A 20236-nucleotide genomic window follows, 5' to 3' on the forward strand; every position below is an offset into this window, starting at 1 on the left:
AACCTGTGCAGCAGATGACTTCTTTATGGACACATGCAGTCATGCACACATAGTGGTTAACTTATAAAAGAGTTTGCGTGATCTGAAACCCACATTAACATTCTACATTACCAAACTGGAGGCCACTCACAGCTCGCCTTTCCTCCGCCTCCACATTCAACTGATTCCAAACACACTGGGTAGACATTTCCATGTGCCAGACCAATGTGGAAATTAAGTGGCTCGTTTCTCTAAAGTTTAAAAGCCACTAACCCACCAGCAGGTAGAGTTCAGTGTGAACGGAGCAGCAGCAGCAGACCATTAATGTGCACTAGATCTCCACCTCAACTGGCCAAGCACTCCTCTCAGTGTATACAGTGAGTGGCACAAATCCCAACATCTGTCTGAATGTGTCTGAGGGCAGCAGCCTCTCTGTGCCACAACCAGTGCATTCACCCCCCTGTGCCTCCAATAGGGCATTCAGAGAGAAGAGAGTTGTGGTTTCCAACAGATTAGCAACAGTCTGTTCCTCATTGACTTAATTGTTGTATTTGCATAAAGCCTGCCAGTCTTGGATGTGAGTTGTTTGACATGGACTCAGTTGCCAACCACCATTCCTGTCAGTACTTCCTTTGGGCTTGAATAGGCCCGTCCATTTCTTTTAATTGTATTTAGGAACATCTTGTTTTGATAGATCTCCTCTAGATAAAATGTGTTCATGTTCGTATGTCTTGTGGATGTAATTCACTTATTTCAATGGTAATGTTGCTCTTCTGTTGTCCTGGGAAAGTCAGCTGAACACCAAATTCCACAAGGCGCAGCATTGTAATTTAACTGCCCAGAGATAATTTACAACATTGTCTCTGACTAGCAGTTTAATTCCCCTGAACTTTCAGCTGGATATTTATGTGACATTCAGAGCACACTGAAACACAATAGCCTGAGGCTATGCTGATTCTATGGCAGCTAGAAGAAATTATTCACAGCCTACACACTCAAGGACACACAAGCATCGACACACGCAAACTGACTGGTTGATCGTACGTTTCTTTGCTGCAGGCGGCTGAACCGTAATCAACTGCAGCAGCTTCCTGAGTTGCTTTTTCAGAAGAACCCTGCCCTGTCTCGACTGTAAGTAAATTCACTTTTTTATTTCAATTGCCTCCTTGTCAGTACACACACACACACACACACACACCACCTCTTTGTCTTTTCTTTGTTATGCACCGATGTTGCACAAAGATGCTGTTTGGTTTGAGTTTGAACACAATTTAAGAGCATTTGAATTTCAGTCGCACTTCCTGGTATGATTTAGATTTTATTAATGTGTTAGGTTTGAATTGTCTATGACATAAAACAGACTAGATGAGTGGCTGAGTTCTTTAAACATGTTTGTGTCTTCCTGACAAGTCATTTGCTGTTTCTGTGTGTGAGAGCATCCACTGGTGACAGAGTAGACAGGGGAACTTGATGAACTAAAGCATGAATTAAGAGATATAGTAGACTTTGAAGATTCAGGTGAAAGGATGCCTGTGGTAGTTAATGGGGTTGTTTCATGTGAAGAACCCAAAGCTCACTGCCTCCATCAAATGAATAAGGTTTTGTGTCATCTCCCCATCCTGTCACACCTCTTCATGCACCCCATGCAGCCAGACTCCTACAGAATGCAAATCCTTTATTCTCATCTGCAACAAGCCTCAGTGATTTTTTTTTATTAATCAGCATCCCTTTTACTAGCTGATCATTTCAGTTTCATCATTCCAGTTCAGATTATCTGGAGCATCTGGGAATAATTGAAACAGTGGGACATGGAAAAATCATTTCCCTCCCTTCCATCCACACCGTGGTACCACTAACCCCTGATCCCAGTCTCAGCCCTCCATCTGTTTATCTTGTGTTTGATGTTTAACACCATCTTGAATCTATCTGTCACTTCCTTGCAGCTATCACAGGCCTTCACCTATTATTATGCCAAAGCAGGCCTCTAGAACTGTAGGGCAAAGTCTCATTCTTTGGGGCAAGGCTGGCCTTTTTGTGGCTTGCTAACACTGAGCAGCATTAAGTTGTCTGTCTAACAAACACAAAGCAGATCGAGGCCTTCCAGACCAGCGGATGGCCTTGAATATGTGTGATTAGTACATCTGGAGCGACGGGCTTTGCCAACAGCTAGAGGATTGTGCTAACACAGCTTCACTGTTTCATCCAATCTAACTTCATGCTCATTATTCTAAACCTATCGCTGGCTTTTCCACCTCATTATAAAGAATGAGACTTTGTTTAACATTGCTTAATCGATTCGCTATGTGTCTGTGTATACACTCATTTGTTCTTTATCCTTGGCTGGATAAAAGAGGACTGTAATGGACCTTGAAGCTTTTCAGGTGTGGAGTAGCATACAGTTAAAACAAATGTTCATCCACAGCAATGGAATCAGTAATAATCTGATCTTCATGGTGCCTGTGGTTGACTGACAGATGCTACCTTGTGAAAGGCTCCAAGCACTTGTTAAAAATTACAGCGTGGGATCAGGAATAGCAGTCGAAGACAAAGGTTTTTCCTAATGTGTTTCTTAACTCCAGAGTGGTGTGTCTGGGCCACACCATGGGTTCTGGTTGCAGCCTGATGCGGTTAGGTTACAGACTTGTCTTGCTCCTGCCAGCAGCTTTTTAATGGACTTAAAAGGCCCCCTTCTCCCAGAGGAAGATTTTTGCTGCTTTTTCATGCGTCTGTGTGTGTCTGAGGACAACAGAGAGAGAGAAACAGACATAGAAAGAGATTCTATGATTGCAGATGTATTTGTGTGTGTGTGTGTGCACTTGCTGAAAGAGCTCACTGGGACTTGTTAGGGTCTGCCTTTATGATCCTAACAAGAGAGGTTAATGTGAAAGCCCACTGCCCTCAGGTGGAGCACTAACCCAGATGGTTTCTCTTCTCTTGGATGCAGGATTAATTGCTCCCCTTCTCCTTTTCTGTACATTTTTACACTTTGGCTGTCTGTCTGTTATACTCCCCTTTTTTTCCTCCTCTTGCTCATTCTGGAGTGCAGGATTTCAGGAAAAACTTGTATAACAAAGTGGCTATTTGTCATAGACATCCTGCTGAGAGAACAAACAGAAAGAAGGGCAAAGGGGATGGAGGAGCGAGGGATAGCAGATGAGATCGCTGCTCTCATTAAACTTTAGAGGAAAAGCTACCGGGTTAATAAAAGGCTGTTGGTTAAATGAGCAGCAGAGAGTTGTTTTGTGGGGAGTTTTTAAACACTTGATCCCATGCAGTCATTAAACTAACAGGGTAATGAGTTTTCACTACAAAGGGAAGATGGAGAATGCGGAACACAAAATCTGAATTAGGGCTCTTACTGAGAAGAATAAAAACAAATTCACAATTAGGAATAATTACTTTTAATCATTTGCAACTACTTGCAGCAAGATAAAAATGTACACTGTGTCTCATCTCGTGTATAAAACAGAGAACTACATGTTCCCCTTTCTGTTTTTAGAGTCTAGCTCTTTATCTACGCCTCCGCTCCTCTGTCTCTTCCCATGCTTGAGAGATACTAGAGACACTGATGCATGAGGGGCAGAGGAAAGATAATTGGATTTGATTAGAGATGATTAGAGATTGTTAGAGTTAGTTAAAGCTGCCTGTGATGGATGGCACCGACAAGGCGGCATGGGAACAGTGGTGCAGAGGTGAGAGGCTCTGCGCAGAACAGCAATGAACAATAACAGTGAAAATAGAGTGGCATTCATCACTGTTAACGACCTGTTGCCCCCGTCCCACCACCCAACTTCACCTCATCCCACTTCCACTGCACTTCAGATCTGTAATCTACTCATCTATGGTTGTAATTAGTGTCTTTTCGCTGTGGGAGAGCGGGAGGAAGGAAGAACTGTAGGATGGAGGAAAAAAAGACGTATAGGTGAGCAGAGCTGGAGGAGTGCAGAGTACTTACCCTGATAGCTGCCCCCAGGGAACGGCATCTGGTTTGAGCTCAGGATGGGGAGGTTGTGGGAGGTGGAGGCAAAGGGGTATTTTGTGGTTTTTGATTACCGTGTTGCCTCTTGCTGCCACAAACAAACACCGGTAACAACATAGGCTTGTTTGAAGGGGTGTTGCTTTCATTAATAGCCACCACTGTGCTGTATTACGTGGTGGGGTGAGGGGATGCTTTGGAAAGGCTTTCCCTTGTGTGTCTCACCGGGAGGTATGAGGGAGGAGGGAAGGGTGTGATAGTACCTGCACTACAGGGGAGCCGAGGAAACCCTGGCAAAGGATTGGAGAGGAGGTGTGTCTCATCCTTCTTGAAGATCCTCTTTTACATCTTTCAATTTCACGTTAATGCTTGGCAACCGGTAAAACAAGGTAAAAACAAGACACATTGGCATATATGCACACACACACACACCCACACTAGATAGAAAAAGGGGGAAAATGTAAATCACACTAATTAGACACAAACACACACAGAATAACACTATAATTACATTTCTGTGTGCTAATGTGTGGATGGCATGCACACACAGGGGATTACGTTCTTTATATGGCTTTGACTGTAGATAAAAGAGCTGCTTCAACTATGTGTTGATGCAGGGCTGCCTCCTCTGTGTTTGTGTTGGAGGGATGCTGTGTTTTCTGTTTGTTGATCGCTCGATGCTTAGGGAACGGTAGCTCAGTGTGAGAAGAAAGAATTGTTTGGGGGAAGGAGGTCTAGAATAAATAATGTGCACTATCATTAAACCTATAAATCATCTCTCTGTCACAGCATTCCCGCTTGTTTTTGACTTTGTTGCCATTCAGTATACGGTACTTTCTTTTTATTCACTTCAGATTGATTGGCTTGAAAACTCGTTCTGGTGTTTCAAGACCTTTGTCCCACAAAGCAAGCAAATTAACTCTTTTGACTGTTTGTGTATGACTGAATAAAAGACTGATGTGAATGTGTTTTTTTTTCTCTCCTCATGACTGTTTTTGAGTGGTCGTATAATACTGTGCTATGTGTGCGTCCATGCATGCGTGTGTGCATCTGGCAGGCTATTAATGCTCCAAGCTGGTCTTGTCGTTTCCTTTTCTTTGTCTGTGCTGATGAATGACCTGCCTCAATGTGCTAGGTCTCGCTCTCTCTCTCTCCCCCTTAGAGGACTGTTTGGGCCCCCACTTGGCAGCAGTCCCCATGGCAACCCATCTTCATCAGGAGGTTTTTGTGCCATCAGTGCCAGACATCCTGATTTCTTGACTGCGGTTTGTCTGACACTAAATAAATACAGGCAGCAGCAAGTTAAGCTTAACTTCCGACACAATTAAAGTAAAATACCTGCAGGCATTTACTATACACCTGACTATTGTGCTGAGAGGAGTCTGGCCCATTTGTTCTGTATATATGGTAGTATTTATATATTTTTAAAGACAAAATGTGCATAATTTGGAATAGCAACAGACATCACACTGCCTGCACTATGTAATGAATTGTCATATTTTCTGCTGCAAGAAGTTAACAATAGCAGCAAATGAGCTTTAAGTGGTTGTTTAAACATTGCAGAGGTAGAGTAGATCTTGGTATTAACCCAACTCCAGACCTCATGTCCCCAACTTTAGATTTTAGTAACATCAAAACTTTTTTGCAGAGCCATGCACAGCTTGAATTAAGTGAAAGAACATGTGCTTTTTTTTACCAGTTTGGTTTACCTAAGTTCTATTTTAACCGAACGCAGGGACCAAGTTTAGATTTTTGTTGGAATATGAAATACCTGACCTGGCAGCCAACCGAAAAAAATACCGGGCAGATCTTAACTCCTTGCCCCTGCCCCTCTTTCTGCCCCTGTCCTTGTCAGCTGGTAAAAGTGGCTTTTATGGCTTGTCACTGTTTTCTTTACGAGTCGGACCGTGTGTGAGAGAGAAATGCAGACCAAACCATGTGAGGAGAGCGGAAGCCAAAAGGGGGTAATTTAAAAACCACTCTGCCATCTGAAATATTCACAACCACAGCACAAAGGGGAGTGAAAGAGAAACAAAGAGAGGACAAATAGAGGAAGAAAGTTAAAGAACAGAGAGAGGGAGGTGGTCAGAGGTGCAAAAAAGCAAAGCAAAAATGCAGCAAATGCAGGAGGGAAACAGCAGTGTTTATATTTACTAACGATTCCGTGTCCTTCCTCATGAATTATTGAACAGATGGATTGAGGCTTGTTAAATATTCACACTAAAGCGCTGGGACATCAGTGGTCTGTGTGTGTGTGTCCAGTGTCTGGTACACGCTGCTCTACATACACATTCATACCATATCTGATGCTCTAAATATTCGTACAAGCAAACATCTACACGTACACACACACACACAACTTCATCTGAGATGACCGTCCAAATCATGCATGCTTGTGTATGTGTCTGTGAGCGTGCATGTATGCGTGTGTGTGTGTGTGTGTGTTTGTACACACATACGTCTTCACATCTGGGACTGGCCTGGTCATTATGAATTGATACGGCATGAATAAGACATCACAGTGTGGTCTAGATCCGTCATGAGTATACACACACTGGGATTTCACTCCACGAGCTGCCGAAGGAGGCCTCCTCCTGCTCCTCCTCCTCCTCCTTTCTGTGCTGCTGCCGACAGTTTGCCACTGTGACGGCTGGCTTTGCCTTGTTCAGATTGGAATTGACACACATGGGAGAAAAGTCTACCCTCATGTCCTCACACACACGTGCAAACACACACACACATACATATACTCAGTCCCTGATCTCAAAGCAGGGGTCTGAGGAATGCTGCAGTCCCGTTCCAGGAATAACAACCAGTATAGTGCTAGTTCGGCTGTCCTGCTCTCCTGTCTGTGTATGAACATGTGCTTGGTGATCACCTCTGTAGATTCACGTAGTGTGGAATATAACTGTAGCTATCAGAAGGAGAAACCCAGCTCATTCATCACAGCTATAATAAAGTGTCTCTCTGCAATGGGTGTTCCCCTCACTCAGGGCATCTGTCCATCTCGTTATGGTTCATTTAAAGATCTGGGGTTGCGATCAACACTATCTGCTCTGGATCATCATGTGGAAGTGTCGTGTGTGAGGTGCTTAGCAGGAAGACTACAGTATTTGTGTGTAATCTCTAGTTATGAGCTGTTAGGGTCTGGACTTGAGACTCTGGAGCTCAATGTTGGAAGTAACCCAAACAGACCCAAACACACCCTCTCATCCCATGGGTGGGGAGGGGAGAGGGAAAGCCCAAAACCCCTTTCCTAATTTCCTAACAGGAAGAAGCAAAAAAAAAGTTGCCCACACATGCGCATGTGTTGCCCAGTAAACCCACATGATGAGTACAGTAAATGATTGTTCCAGCCATATCCCGTGGCCCCGGGCTCTGTCTCTGATTCTGAGATTTAAAAAGAACAAACAAACAAACTGCAGGGCAAATTATGCCATCACACACACACACAGACAGGCAATCACACAAATGCCACTGCACACATACTTTGCCCACCTCCTGCTGATTTGCTGCTGTAGCAACCAATGCTCTGTGGGGCTTGCAGACTCAGGCTGTTTACCTTTATAACTGAGCGAGTGAAAGACACACAAAGAAAGAAAGTTGGGAGGTGAAATAGTTCAAAAAGAGCCTCATACTTTCTGAACGAAATCTGATCCAATTGCTTGGGAAAAGTGCGGTGTAATGGATGGAAAGAGATTTTTGGATTTTTAGTTGTGTGTGTATATGTAATTATAGGCTTTGGACGCATCCCTTTATCCTCTGGAAGGAGAGACTTGGTTGAACTCCTTCCTCTTCCCTGCAGCTATATTTCTGTGTGTTTATACATGTGTGTGTGTGAATACTAGGCTCTGTCTCTTCTCAGTCTGTGGTGAGCAGGTCCATTCTTAGGGTTTTATACTTAGTGCACCTCCAGGCCTTTTGTTGTTAAGACTCACCAGGGCACAGAGCTGCTGCGACTGACTGTTTCACTGCACAAAAATGTGTGTGCGTTGAGGTTAATGAGGTTAAGACTATCCAGGTTAATGGTGAACGGAACATGTCGTTACCACAGGTTAAAATGTAAGGGAGTCCTTTTGTCTTTCTGTAACTTATGTTCCAGTGGAGCTAATTTATGCATTCCATGTGTAGAATAATGCACCTGTTAATTAAAGAAATGAACCAGAATATTTATGATATTAAATATGGAATTTGCCATGTGTAACAGGCCTTGATTACTTGTTAATTTTCCAATACATTTCTGTGTACACTGCAGTGAAGTGGTGTTTTGGTTTTTTAAAGTGCTTTAATGCTTCTTAAAACTACAAGTAGTTCATAAAAGCACATAGTTATTGTGAGTTTATTAACCTGTAACATCAAAGCACCTTTGATACGTAATCAATGTTTTGTGAATTGTTTACTGAGAAGTACAGCAAAAGTTAATGAGTAGGGCTAGTGTTCTCGAAATAAGCAATGTTCAGCTTGGGATCCATTTCGTCATCAGACAGCATATGCCAGACTGTCCAGACCTCTGAGTATCAATGTGTAATGCTAGAGCATATGATCCAACTTTGTATGCGCTTGTGTATGCTAAACTTAGAGGCTGTGTGAAGTCCAACTTGAAGGACATTTCCCAGACAAAAAGAAAAAATAGGCAAAAAAGAAAATAGGCAAGTATGTTGTATTTAGGAGAAAGTAGAGTAACTGGAGGCAGCAAATGTTTTCTTTCTGTCGACAACAAACTACTGTGCATGTGTTGAACTAAGGTGCACATGTCAGCAGGGGAGTATAATTCCAATATAATTAGCTCTACTTATATGTGCTAATTAAGCCTATTGCAATGGCATTGATAGCAGCTTTAGCCTTAGAAGGGCCAGCACAGTAAACAGTGTTTATACTTAAGTAAGGACTAATATGAAATTCAAGTGTAGCAAGACTAAATATTGATTTACATGTATGATATTCTTCATAGTTGTAAATATTACTGATATAAAATCTATACAAATGTATGATAAATCATTAATCAAACACACATGAACGTAAACAATAATCACAGACAAAATCCTTCTGTTCCAATAAAATCCTGTCAGACGTTCATTTGTTCAAACAAACAACTGAGTCACGTAAACACTTTAAATCAACCTGTTTATCCATGTCTTATTATTCACTGTGATGAGTTATGCACACAAGTAAACACTCTGAGACTGACCGGTGGGAAATGACAAACATGCGCAGCACCTGAGAAATAAAGTCATATAAACACAACATCCTTTAACTAACTCCAACCAGAAGTCTTGTAACAGGCGCCTCTGCACTCTCTCCTCAGCCATTGCTCAGTAAACAAAAGACACTTGTCTGCTTAGGTAAGTGGACAGCCTACATTCCAGTAAAAAGATATATTGAGCAGTGTGGTGCCAGCGAGCATAGCAAAGAAGAAAGTCTGAATTCCATCCTATCTATTTCCAATATTTGGCTCCCTCTCACAATGGTGCTATCACAGCATGTAGCAGTGATCTCATTAGCCTCAAAGTGAATGGGCATGGGCATTCTAGAGATACATGTTGGTGAAAAACAGTATGATGTCCTGTACAAGGGGTGTCTTTCCTTCTTAACTCTGTGCGGTTTGACAGGAAATCGCTGGGGGATGGAATCGATTCTCCTTCCCTGCTGTTTTATGAGTGCACACACACCCACCCAGCCCAAACAAAGCTTCCAGACTTGAGTGTTGCATATGAGATTCAAGCACATCTACTGTATGTGTTTGCCTGTTGTGTGCAGTCACACCAATCTGACACCTCAGAGGAAGCGAAGAGAAGAAGAGAGGCACTGAGTATTGATTCAGGAGGAGAGATATAAAGCACAGTTGGAGTGAAGAGGAGCTCAATGAAAGAGAAATAAAGGCGGTGCAGGAGACAAATCTAAAACATCCCATGTAATCATGTCATTCTACACTTCAATATTTGATTAATTATTCTTACTTCTTGAAAAGTTGATTTTATTCCATCCCAAACTTTAAATTGTTTTTTTTCTGTTATAAAACCCAGTGTAGTGCTGCAATTCAATCAAGCAAGTAGTTGGAGAATTAGAGGAGTGGAAAGAGGGTAAAATGAGTTACAGGGCAATAGAAGGACCTGAAAGTGACAGACAGTGCCTGGAAAGCAATAAATACTGTGGGGCTAGAGTAAGTGGGGTTGGCAGATAAAGCAAAAGAAAGAAAAAGAGGCACAGAGAAGAAAGATTGGCCTCATCTGTAGACTTTGAAAGGATTCTCATCGCTTCTCATCTGTGTGGCTGTGCTGGGAGACAGAGAGGGAGAGGCAGCCAGGGGCACCTGCAGTAGAGCATTAGCCAAAAGCCCTATTATCATTTCAAAGCTGGAGGAGGCTGGAGGAGGCCCGAGTGACACTGGGGCCCTACAGAGGATGAAACACTGGGCAGAGATAGTAGTAGAAGGCTTCCTCCCTCTGACAGCTTTCTCCTGTTTTCACTCTGGCCCACCTTACTTCCTCCCTGTCATCTACTTTGTTCTACCTTCTTTATCACTCTCTCTCTCTCTTTCTCTCTCTGCTATATTTTTCTTTATCCTTATCCGTATCTTTAACACCTGACTGCTTGGATGGCAAACCCTATATGGGGTCTCTTCCTCTAGCCCCTCCCGGGTGAGTTTCTCCATCTTCCCTGGCTTATAAAAGGCCTGGGGAGTGGAGACCCTGATGAGCCTCAGGCTGTGGTAATGAGCTTGCACACCCTTTCATGTGGAGATCGAGTCGATGGCTGCAGGGGGTGTTGTTGGTGCTGCAGTTAGTTAAGTGGATGTAGCTTCCAGCACAGGACTGTGTCTCGTAGAATAGTATAGTATAGTGGGTCAAGCCCGTCATGGGACAGACCTGGAGATGCAAACAGTTCCCATGATGTCAAGTCTGTATAAAGTCAGACACACACATACACACTACTGTCAAAGAGCACATCAAATCATTATAGTCTGGGTGAGTTATAGCATTCCTCTGTCTAATACTTTATCCCAGAGACCTTTACTGATGTGTACAGGCCACCGAAGGTCAGATGCTTATAACAGGACAACGGCACAGGCCAGAAATCAATGGTAGACACACGTACTCCTACAGCATTTTTTATCACTGCTCCATGCTTGCTCTCTCACTGTGTCAACACTTCATAAATTTGCCATCTTAATAAGTCCAGGGAGAAGAAAGGACAACATTTGAACAAAGTCTGATGCTCTTATAGATTTGACTTTGCCCTGTAGCCACCTCGGCGCTCTTTAAATCCTTCATGCTCTCATCTCTTAAAAACCCTGCAAAACTAATCAATGTAAGCATGTAGCAGTGTGTTGTGTGTGTCTATAATCTGTAATGCCTAGCCACACCTCCTTATTGCCCTCTCCCAGTGACACCTTCATTGGGCCCAGTGACAGGGATTATGTCTGTCTTGAAGATTAGACCACTTTTCTGTCCACATTATAGTAAGGCTATAATTATGCATATTAGCTTAGGACTGATTATTATTTGAAGGGCTGTCAATCAATTTTAGTACGAATAGCCTGTGCAATGTCACATAGCTCAATGTGAAGTCTTTATTGTTGAGTCTGACCAACTCCAACCACAACAATATTCAGTTTTACAAGGCTTTAAAACAAAGATAAGTGGCCAATTTGTTTAGTTTGAAAGCAAGTTACTGCACTACGTACTGTGTGTGTGTTTGTGTGTGTGGTGAAAGAGATATGCAGGTTCCACTTCATAAAGCTGCTGTAAAAGAGTAGAGGCCATTCAAGGCTCACAAAGAGTTTTCATGAACAAGCTTACAGCCAGCCACACTTTCTCAGTGCTTAGTTTACCGTTTATTTTGGTTTATCCTTGTTCAGCTCACCTTCTTTGTATCAGTTTTAAGACACTCCTCTTGCAGAAATAGTTTTTACTGAATAAGCCTTTGGGCGAAGGTAACGGCAGAAGCCCAATCAAGCTTTGACATGTGATGCATATCTCAGTGAAATCATTACAGCCTGAGACAGTTATCTGGGCAGGTATTATTTTCTCATTCCTTTGTCTTTTTTTAGAATACTGTAGTTCCTAATAGTTTCTATGGAGACTGGATTGGCGCAGTCTTGTTATGCAGCATTCGGCCCCTCGGCAATCTCACCCTGATTCACCTTCCTACCTGTGTTTCTGGATATAGAAAGCTGAAAGATGGTGATGCATCTGTACTAACATACTCGCTGCTTCAAGGGCAGAGACGAGGAGAACGGATGAAAGTTTATTTCACACTACAAGTAAAGTCAAAGCTCTTGGATGTCTGTGTCAGCAATTAAATGAAAGTCTACCAGGCTGATTTTTCAGGAAGCTGGCAGAATCCTGTCAGTCAACTACACAGACTAACTATTTTCAAGGTTTGCCAGGAGTCTCTGAGCACCAAAGAGCAGATTATGTCATATTTTCTTGTTCCTTGCTTTTTTCTATTCTGGCTCCACCTGGCTTCCCCTCAGACTTTGACCGGATGTGGAGAAAAGGTTAGAGTAGAAAAAGTCAAATAGTTTTTTCTTTAACTTGTGAGTGTGAGTGGGACGGAGATGTCCAGCAGGGTTAGAGAAGCACTGCCTTGTTTCCCAGGCAGGCACCCTCTTTGTGACATGGTTAAAGATGTGTCCTAACACCATTCCCATCACCCCTAGTCCCCTTCTCTCCCCACCTTGGCTCCCATCCCTCCATCCCTCCCTCCATCCCTGGAGAATAGCCTGCCCTTTGCTCAAGCCATTCCGTCTCCTTGGAGCTCATTGTTCCCTGGTTGCTAGGCGATAGCTGGGGCCTCATTTGGTCACCTTGGATACAGGGGGGAGCCTGGGTATTTGGTATAGGGTCAGGGCTGACAGAGGTGATATGAAGGTGTGTGTGCATGCATGTGTATGTGCGCTTATATACAAGCTTGCACGCACACATTGTTAGTTGTTTATTATGAAAATGTGTATGTGTGTGTGTGCGTGCGTGTGTGTGTTTGGTTAAGGGTCAGGCGTGACAGCACTGGCACAATAGGGTGGGGTGTGACCAACCCCTCCTTCACTATTTATTGGCCTATTCAATCACCCACTCCCCTGCTCCAAGCCAGGCTGGGCCAGGAGGCAGCCTAGCTGTCACTCAACAAGAAGGGGGGAGGGGTAGAGGGGGGATCACAGAAAACATAATTAATGTGTAACACAAGAGCTGCTGTATCGCTCTAAAAGAGGAAATTAAAGAAACAAGCAGCCACTGCAACCACAATTAGCCAGCGCTGAATAGACCACTGTCTTTGAGTTGTGTCAATACTGTTTCAGGCACTTACACCTGCTCTCTCTTTCATCTCTCACTCTCTCTCTCTCTTTCTGTCTGTTATTCTTTTCATTGCAGACTCTGTGTTTCTCTCGTTCTGTAAAACACACACCAGGGGACAGACTCTTTGTCAATCACCCTTCTAAATTCCGATCCTCAGTCGTCAAGCCTGCTGTAGCGGGCTGGCCTTGAAGTGGCTTTCATGAACACACACACACACACACACACACACACACACACTAAAACCTTTGAGCTCTTATTTAAATTATGCCTCATGTGCATCCATTCTATATAGTGTATCTGATAGCTGTAAACCCTGTTTGTGATACCATTTAATGCATCGCTAAGCCCTTAGAGCAAAACCATTAATTAGTGTTTTACCCCCAAATTAAGCTTCTATAAAGATGAGTCACTGTCAGTGTTTTGTGTCTGTTAGTCATTAGTGTGTTTTTTTTATTGAACTTTTCTCTCTCATTATTTCTGTGCATCACAACTGTCTTGTTATGTCCCAACAAAAATGTGAGTAGCAACAGACCAGCACCCAGAACAGATTTTGCATTGCACTGCAGAAAAGGTCTTGCGGTTGCTGTGCAGGAAAAGTATTCCCTTGGGAATCTGTTTTTTCTCCTGCAGCGCTTGCATGTGTGTGTTCCAAAACCAACCGTGGAGCTAAAATTGTTGCAAATTACCAGCTAAATCGCTGCCTTGTGTTTTTCAGCGTTCATAATGAGTCAGAAGGAATGTGATGTCCTCACCTGAGCTGTAACTGATACCAGATATAAAGAGGATCTGACATGTCTGTGCAGCAGGGCGAGGAGGAAGCACTGGCACTGAAGAGGGCATACCTGCGCTGAGAGGCAGGGTGTGTCTTGCCTCTCAGGGTCATCGCTTTGACAAAACCACAGTGGTAATGCAGCAGAAAATGACTCCAGAAACTGGCATAAAAACTTGGAAGCAGTGTGATATCGAGAGTCAGCTGTGCTTTTTTCCGAGCCTCACATGGTTTTCCGGAAAAATCATTAGGAAATCATTGAGTGAGGGAGATTCATATTCATGGGAATCATCAAAACAAGTTATTGAAAGCAGCCAATGCATTCATTTAGTCAGTTGGCTGAATTCATTTGTTAGGCTGCATTGATGTGGTGTTGACCCCGGACCGCAGCGTGCACTGCTGTCAGTGTGGCTTTGTTGGTAGTGCAGTAACCTTTCTTTGTGCCCATGTTTGGGCCGGTAACCTTGCTTTGTGGCGCTGTGTGTATCTGGGTGTAGTGTGACTCCCCTTCTCCATAAATCACTGTCAGATTCCAATGGTACGAAACAAAGCCCACGCCTGAAGCTTGGATAATGGGGTTGTTGGTGTGTGTGTGTGTGTGTGTATCGATACACTGATGTGTGTCAAGCCTGTTGCCCTTCATTTACCAATCAGCACCATGCAGAGTTTATGAAAATTCATTGAGTGTGAGATGAGCTTTTTTCTTCAGATGAATATTGCACGACATGCAGCATTGGGTGACAAAACACTCCATCGATTTTAGGAGAGGAAGGAGGGAGGGAATGAGTTTGATCATTGGTGCATGATGGAATAAACTGCAGAATTTCTATCACTGCGTGTGTGAATGTGGATGTCACACACAGGGGTCTAATAAATAAATGATGTTTGAAATGAGAGCAGCTCTCCATAGACCATCTCCACTTCATGAGAAGTCCCTGTTTACAACTACACACACGCATGCGCTACATCTATGGCTACTAGAGTTAAGGAATACTGTTGCTCTCCTTTCCAGGAACATGTCTGTCCTATGACCTGTCTAAGTTTGTGTTCCTACTCTCAAGCCTTTGTCACATTACTCCCTGAATTCCATCCATGTTGATGGTAAAGGAATGGGAAGCATTACTGTGCAGGCCAAAGCAAACATACACACACACATGCATATAAACACCTTCCTTGTGAGAGAGGCTGGGGAGCATTAGCGATCTCAACAGAGCAAACATAGTGATAAAGGCAGGATTTCAGTTAGTTCTAATGGGAGGAAGTACTGGGGCAGGGAGAGGATTTACCCCTGGTATCCCCGCAGGCCCGGGCACGACAGAAGCCCAGAGTTTGGTAACTAAAGAGTGTGTGGCGCTGACTCACAGTTCCTGTGTTTTCTCTGCGGGCTGTCCTAACATATCATTACTTCTCTCAGGAAAAGGCAACCTTCTCCTCAGGAGAGAGACAGCAGCCTACCTTTCAGACAAAACCTGACCTTTTACTTTCTCCCAACGGTAAATGAGCCGATGCCATCCAAGATGAGCTGTGAGCATAAAGGAGAGGTGGTGGTGACAGAGAGAGAGAAAGAGAGAGAGAGAGAGAGAGAAAGGGATTCATGGGTGTCAAGGAGAGGGCAGTTATTATACTGAGGATTCCCAGAGTTTCATTGTTTTGGGAAAATTTTCAAACATCCCATTTCTAGGCAACTGTAGCAAAGGTCAAGATGGAGGAAGGAAGAAAAGAAAAGCCAAAAAGATAGAGATACAGAAAGAGAGATGAAGAGAGGGGCTGATGGTAAGGGATACAGCCTTGGAATGCTGCAGTGGTTTTAATTACAGACTTAGGAATAGGCTTTTAAATATTTAGAGTACAGATGATCTCTCTGGCTGCATGTGTTTGTGTGTCTGAGGCTTTTGTGTGTGAGTGTGTGTGTATGTTTATGTGTGGGGGAGCATTACATATGTTGCATATGCACTGAGATTCTATGCTACAGTACATGCCGGTAGAGTCTTAGAAGATTTTCATACTTTGTGATAAGATTATTATTTAATCATTGGCTGTTTATTATTAATATTAGAAATACAGGATTCCCAAAAAATAAATTACATTCTCAATTTCCAGATTAGGTAAACTTTTGGATATCTCATGAAATTTAAAGTATGCTTTAGAAGTTTTTGGGGCATCTTGTGAAAATGTGTGTCAAATTAACCATCCTTCAAAACATGCCGAAAATGTTTGGTTTATTTTTTGACAAAAGCTGACAAGAAAGGCTCTAGATATCGTCGTGATTATGTATTGATTGATTTGTTTAACTAACCACTAAGCCTTTGTAAGCCTGTGACACAGGGATTTTTAATTGTTAAATAAATGTTTTTAGTGCAGTGTAAGGTTTGGAATTTGGTATCAGATTTTGGAGAACAAAAGTGTTCCCGCTTTAACAGCACCTTATTTACCAGACAGACAATATGCAATGAAGATGTCTTCTGTCAAACCAGCAGGCCATCAGAGGGCAGGGGAAAGCAGCTATAAACAAGATGCAGTGGTGAGATAAAACACTCCACAAAAGACAGGGGTAATATTCCAGAATTGCATTGTAGGTGCTAAGTGCTCGATCTTGACAATGTGGGTCATGTTGTTACAGACAAGCTTGAACTGCTCTCACGGATTTACCTCTCCGCTTGGCTGCATCCGTCTGACTGACGTTAGGGTGCAAAAACATACAGGGGCTGTAATCTCCTAATCATTAAACAGGGACCTGCAGGATGTAAAGAGCTTGGACTGCTGTCTGTGAGCACTAAGCCACAGGAAGTTACGGGTGCCAGAGTTAAGTGGAGTAACATCCTCCTTGCATGTGTGAGGGGGCTGCTCTTGTTAAATGGGTGCTATCATGAGTGAACATTCTCTCCGTCTCTTGCTGTATTGTGTGTGTATTTAAAGCGATGCCAAGTCCGGTCTAGACTCTTAGAATGGTAAATAGGCTGTAATTTCGAGGCAGTGTGGCATTCTGCAGGCTCACATTGATCTGTCATTGACAAAGTTAATGAGCGTGGACATGAGGCACAAAGTCCCAGCACAAAGACATCAAAGTCCCGCCACAGTGACTGGCCCGCTGTGAGACTGGCCTTCAGGCAGACACCCAGGCTGCCTCAACTCCTGACTCCCCGGGAGGGGAGAGGGGTAAGGGGACAGCACAGAGGTGCGGAGGATCTTGGCACCATGTGTAAGGAGTTTGTATGTCTCCATCCTTCTGTCTCTCAGATACACAGACACACATGTTGGTGCAAGCATTTGTGGCTCAATAGCAGTTGCAGCAAATAAGATTTCTAAACTTGATCATCTCTGCCTTTGCTCACCACCTGCTGCTTAGGAACCTGCTGGCTACACATACATATGCGTGCACACAGACACACACAAGCACAAACATCCTGCTACTAGGTAACCTGCTGGCTATCTGCCTTTTCATTCCATTCTGTCAACAGCAAATAAGAGCAGGGGAAAAAGCAAAATCCAAGAACAAATATTAGCCTATGCAGACAAAAGCATTCCAGACAGGGTTTTCACTCTCATTCACTCATCCTTAAAAAGTCCCATCTTCCTCCTTCCGTCCATCTCTCCAGCTCCCCCCACCTCGTCCTCCTCTCCTCACACTGCCACTCCTGTTCCTGCTTCTAATTCCTCCCAAGGTCTTCCTTTTCAGCCCAGAACGAGGTACCTTTGCTGTTTTTGTCACACAAAATCCTCTCTGACCTGTTGAGATAGAATGATATTGATTATTGCAATTGCAAATTTGATTAGTGTTCCACTGAGTTCACCCTGTAGAGTTGAATGCAAACATCAACTCATAGTTAAGGACAGCATATCTGCAATGTTTTCAAGTACTAACAAAACACCAAATTTCCTACACATTTCCCATATTATCTAGCAAATCACATTGTTCAGTCAAATGTCTGAGAACTCCTTGAATCCTTGAAATTTAATACTGAAATGCAGTGGTTCCATTTTTATGTACTTTGCATTCCCTGGTGTCATGTACAGCACACTTTTAAAGGCATTTTTGTGTTTAACCTGGCGTTTCCTTTATTATACACATTTCTGCAGTCAGCTTTGCATTTCTCTTTGTGAAATATTGCAGCAAATGTTGTCTGTGTCAGGTTTTGAAAAATGTATCCCCACTTCGGACAGCTTTTATTCTCCTGAGCCCAGTGGTTTGGGTTTAAATGAGCTGCAGGTGACAAAGTTTGAGCCTCTTTTCACTTTAACCTATACTTCTCTCCTCACATACTGTGAATATGGATTTAATTCCCTTAAAAGCTGCAGATTTGGCACCCACCGTACATCACTGCTGAAAATATGATGTCATTAAAAATGAAAGCTGTAGTTTTTTTGTGGAAAAAAGAGCCATACCTCTTCCCCATTACGTTATTTTACTCAGACTGGTTTATATACAGTACTCCCTTACACACTGTAAAACTAGAGACTTTTGAAGGCTCCTTTACCATCGCCTATGCTTTTTAGTAGCCTAGTCCTCCTCCTCCGGTTCATTTTCTCCCTCCCACCCCTGCCTCTGGAGGTTCAGATGTCATCCTCATCCTTGTCAGTGGAGTCTAATAGATCGGTCACGCTCTGGGCCCTCCCAGCCTGACTCACAGAGCTGGGGTGAAAGGTCATGGCTGGGGTGAGATAGGAACCGCAGGGTGAGGACATCCGTTTGGCTGTTCCCAGCCGTGTGTGTCTGCATTTTGGAGGTTTATGCATGTGTGTATTATTTTCTCTCCAAACACACCTCTGTTCCAGTATGCAGGGTAGGTGAGGAGGGGATGCTTTGCACTGAGCAATAAAATACACCAAGGAAAATAAATAGCAAAGTTCAGTCACAGGATGTAGCGTTTTGTCAGGTAAGCATGTGTACTTACACACACGCACACACACTCTCTCTCTCTCTCTCTGTGTGTGTCTGGCATATCCATCATAGCCTCTTGGGGCCTCCTGCTCTTTGTAGAGGTCGGAGGTGAAAATGGTGGAGAGGACGTGTGGATGTGTGTGTCTAAAGCGTGCGTGATGCCCAGTCTGTGTATAGCCTCAGTGTTGATTAGGTCTCCACCAGTGCTGTGATCTATTGCTATCAGAAGATATACAAACCAAATGTATGTCTGGCAGCAAGGCAAGTCAACACACATGATGATATATATGGTTTGAAGCTCTGCGGGTCAGCAGCTGTTTTTCTCCAAACAGTAGATGGTCTGTCTTGTGTTGTTTTTTTTTTTCCGTCTTGTTTGGTGTGTGTGTGTGTGTGTTTGACAGTTGCAGAATTTTAATTTTGTTTTAAAAGTCAGGCATCATTAATCGGGAGCACAAATTTCTGTTTCTTGTATGACCTGAGTGACTTTATGTTGCCAGTCTTTGTGACCTGTTCTCACACTGCATCTTTATTATCCTTTGTTTCTCCTCCACCGCCCCTCTCCTCCTCCTCCTCCTCATCCTCCTCCTCCTCGTGCAGCACCGCCTCCCTTTGACTTTTTCTCTCCCTTCTTTTCCTGGGTGGTGAGTTTTAATTTCATGCCCCCTGCTCTGGCAGTTGGTCCTTTAGTGAGTGCCAGGCTGGCTTTGTGACACACACAGCCACCTTGGGGGCTTCACACACACCCACGCACATGCACACACAGCCACAAGTATGCATGCACTCAGCCCCTGGCTATGCAGCAGCATCCATGCAGAACTTATATCCAATAAAATGATCCTGAAGTTGCTCTCAAGAACACACAAAGACACATGCTGCCAGAGACATGATTACACAAGCAAGCACAGTGACATGTTAGTTCAACTCAAGCAAATGGACTTGATTCAGTGTTCACAAACGGAACACAAAGCCACTGTGTTTTCACATATTCATCACAAATGTCATTGTTTCAGTAATTTATCTGAAGGTATTGGCCTCATCTGGCTAGCGACAGAATGCTAACTGTACTGGCATGCACTCACTTATTCTGCAGACGACTCTCGCCCCTGGGGAGCAATCAGTCTTTATGCAAATGCTTGTAGATGATGATGATGGATGTGCTATACTTTCCATTGTGTTAGCGAAGGGAAAGACCGTTTCCTTCATTCAGGGATACATTCATGTGCGTCTGTGTGTGTTTCACCCCTCTGCTAATCATCCATGCCAAGGGCTGCACCTCTGCAAGGGTTCATTAATCCTAAAAGTATAGCCTGGCCTCGTTTTTATCTCTTGAGCATTGA

The 20236-nt window shown here is 43.4% G+C and overlaps 1 protein-coding gene across 2 annotated transcripts in view; it reads left to right on the forward strand.

Moving 5' to 3' along the window:
* Nucleotides 1–20236, forward strand: part of slit1a (slit homolog 1a (Drosophila)) — a 76574-nt gene that overhangs the window by 12991 nt on the left and 43347 nt on the right. For both annotated transcript variants that reach the window (XM_028423334.1, XM_028423335.1), the window contains exon 4: nt 1039–1110. In XM_028423334.1, the coding sequence (XP_028279135.1) occupies nt 1039–1110 (72 nt within the window). The remainder of the gene's footprint in view (nt 1–1038; nt 1111–20236) is intronic.

The sequence above is a fragment of the Parambassis ranga genome, chromosome 15 (genome assembly GCF_900634625.1).
Source record: "Parambassis ranga chromosome 15, fParRan2.1, whole genome shotgun sequence".
Taxonomy (NCBI): domain Eukaryota; kingdom Metazoa; phylum Chordata; class Actinopteri; family Ambassidae; genus Parambassis; species Parambassis ranga.